Source organism: Pteropus vampyrus, unplaced genomic scaffold, assembly GCF_000151845.1.
Source record: "Pteropus vampyrus isolate Shadow unplaced genomic scaffold, Pvam_2.0 Scaffold3018, whole genome shotgun sequence".
Taxonomy (NCBI): domain Eukaryota; kingdom Metazoa; phylum Chordata; class Mammalia; order Chiroptera; family Pteropodidae; genus Pteropus; species Pteropus vampyrus.
In genome coordinates, this window is record NW_011891799.1 from 1 (window position 1) to 2,096 (window position 2,096).

Consider the following 2,096-nt stretch of genomic DNA (forward strand, 5'->3'; position numbering starts at 1 on the left):
TAACTTATGTTGATGAATGAATGAATGAATGAATGAATGAATGGTGGATGGGTCCTCGAGGCTCTAGAAATGGGGTTAGTGAAGGCCGGCCAGCTTAGAAGGCAGGGAAGGAAGAGAAGGGGGAAGCGTTCTGACTCCGAGTAGGAAGGAGGCTGCGCCTCGTTCACCCCCTCCCGCCCCGCTCAGGGTGGCTGGCTAGAGGGATGCGTGGCCTGTGACAGGAGTTTGGGTGGTCCAGATGGAAGCAGCTGTGGAAGACAGTGAAGAATCAAGAGCTGATGGAGGCCAGGGCTCTGGCTTGTAGTGGGGTCTGGACCCAGATCCCCACCTTGACATAACTTTACATCTGTGAGGCAGCCCTGCTCCCCAGCCCCGTGGTACCCTGCCCCGTGGTACCTCACCCTAAGGCACATTAGCATCACCGAGGAGCTTGTTGGAAATGCAGGTTCCCAGGCCCCATCTGAGGACTCCTCCAGCCCCGTAGGCCTAGGGAAAAACCAGTAGCCTGCATTTTCCAAGGTGTGCTAGGAATCACAGGTTGAGAGGTTCTTTACCTCGGGGTGAGCCCACATCGAATCCCCAGGTTAAAGATGACCATCCCTAAGGCAAGCAGGTGACATTGTCTGCAAATGGGGGTGGCACTTTCTGGATCCAGCCATTACGGGCGGGTGGGGGCTCTGGGCTGGATGTAGACGGAACAGCGGGGGCCATGCCCCGTTTTGCTCATGGAGCCCGGCTAAACCCCAGGAGGTTCCATCCCTCACCTGGGCCCGCCCCCGCCTTTCCACCACTAACGCCCAGAGATTCAGGAAGGGGAGCTGAGGGAAGGGGGGCCTGGGGGGGGCCCAACCCTGGGGGAAGTTGTCCCCCCCGACCTGGCTTTCTCATTTTCTTGTCATCATATCACATATGTTAAGAATCATCCCGCTGGATTTTTGGCTTTGTCCTGTTGAGATTTCCGGATGGGCGGGAATTCTGAATTCCGGCCTTCATTCTCTGATCTCAAGAATGCAAAAAACTCTTTTTTTTTTTTGTTTTGGCTTTTAAAGGAAACAATATGTCTGCTAGAAAAACCACACACACACAAAAAATGATTATATACAAAACGGTTATCTGGATGTGGATTCTGTGCTGCGGCAGAAGCGACCGAGCGGCTCTGGTGTCTATTTGCGCTTCCTCAGGATCAGGTACATGAGGCCACTGATGAAGGTGAACGCGAAGGCCACCCACGCCAGGATGAAGGAGTAGCCATAGCTGCCCCCCGAGGTCTGGGAGTAGAGCTGCTTGTTTTTAGTGTGGAAGTCTTGGCGTCGGTCCGTGTAAATGGAAGCAGCGATCATGACGCACAGGCCTGGCAGAAGACAGTAAAGATACCGATTAATCACGGACATGAGGGAACGATGGCTGGGGCTGAAGGTCAACGTCAGCTTCTACGATGATAGGTATTATTCTGGTCTACTGGAAAGATGACAGCAACTATTTTGCGGCAGAATGTCGCTGCCTCCTGTCTCCATTTTGCTCCCCATTCTCGCTAGCTGCACCCAATTCTATCTGGGCAGCCATGTACCCAGCCCAGAGGATAAGTCATAATTGGTCTAAGCCAGCGATCAGCCTGACAGTAAATAGTTTAGGCTTTGTGAGACCCGTACATTTCCTGTCATCAAATACTCAGCTCTGTACTTTCCCTTGCTCACTGCTTTAGATACTGTTAGGTCAGGGTGGAGTGTCTGGAGCTGCAGCAGCCTTTTTGGGGCCGTGAGGGGATCATCACTGGCACTCTGAAGGTGACAGCATACAAGGATGAAAAGAGTGGGGGTTCTCGATGCTGCTGCTGAGCTGCCGAACCAGCTCTGGCACCTTCCATCCCCAAACTATTTGTTACATAAAAAAAGTAAAGGTCTTGGTGGCTGAAGTCGTTGTTAATTGGATTTTCTCTTACTTGCAGCCAAAAGCATCCTAACTGAAACACCAGCATTCACAGATATTAGTGCTAGGATGAGGTTAAGAACCTGGATTTTCCTTGGGGGATCCATTGTCTCTCTGGCCAGGTGGGACTGTCCATCAGGTGCCCAGCCCTTCTCTGGCCGGGGGGCTGA

At 52.5% G+C, this 2,096-nt stretch overlaps 1 protein-coding gene across 1 annotated transcript in view; it reads right to left on the minus strand.

The window, feature by feature from the left end:
• Nucleotides 1–1,025: 1,025 nt before the first annotated feature.
• Nucleotides 1,026–2,096, minus strand: part of LOC105310410 — a gene marked incomplete at its 5' end in the record, with an annotated part of 7,398 nt that continues 6,327 nt past the window's right edge. Inside the window, 2 exons of the mRNA XM_023526720.1 lie at nt 1,026–1,430; nt 1,695–1,778. Of these exons, the coding sequence (XP_023382488.1) occupies nt 1,164–1,430; nt 1,695–1,778 (351 nt within the window). The remainder of the gene's footprint in view (nt 1,431–1,694; nt 1,779–2,096) is intronic.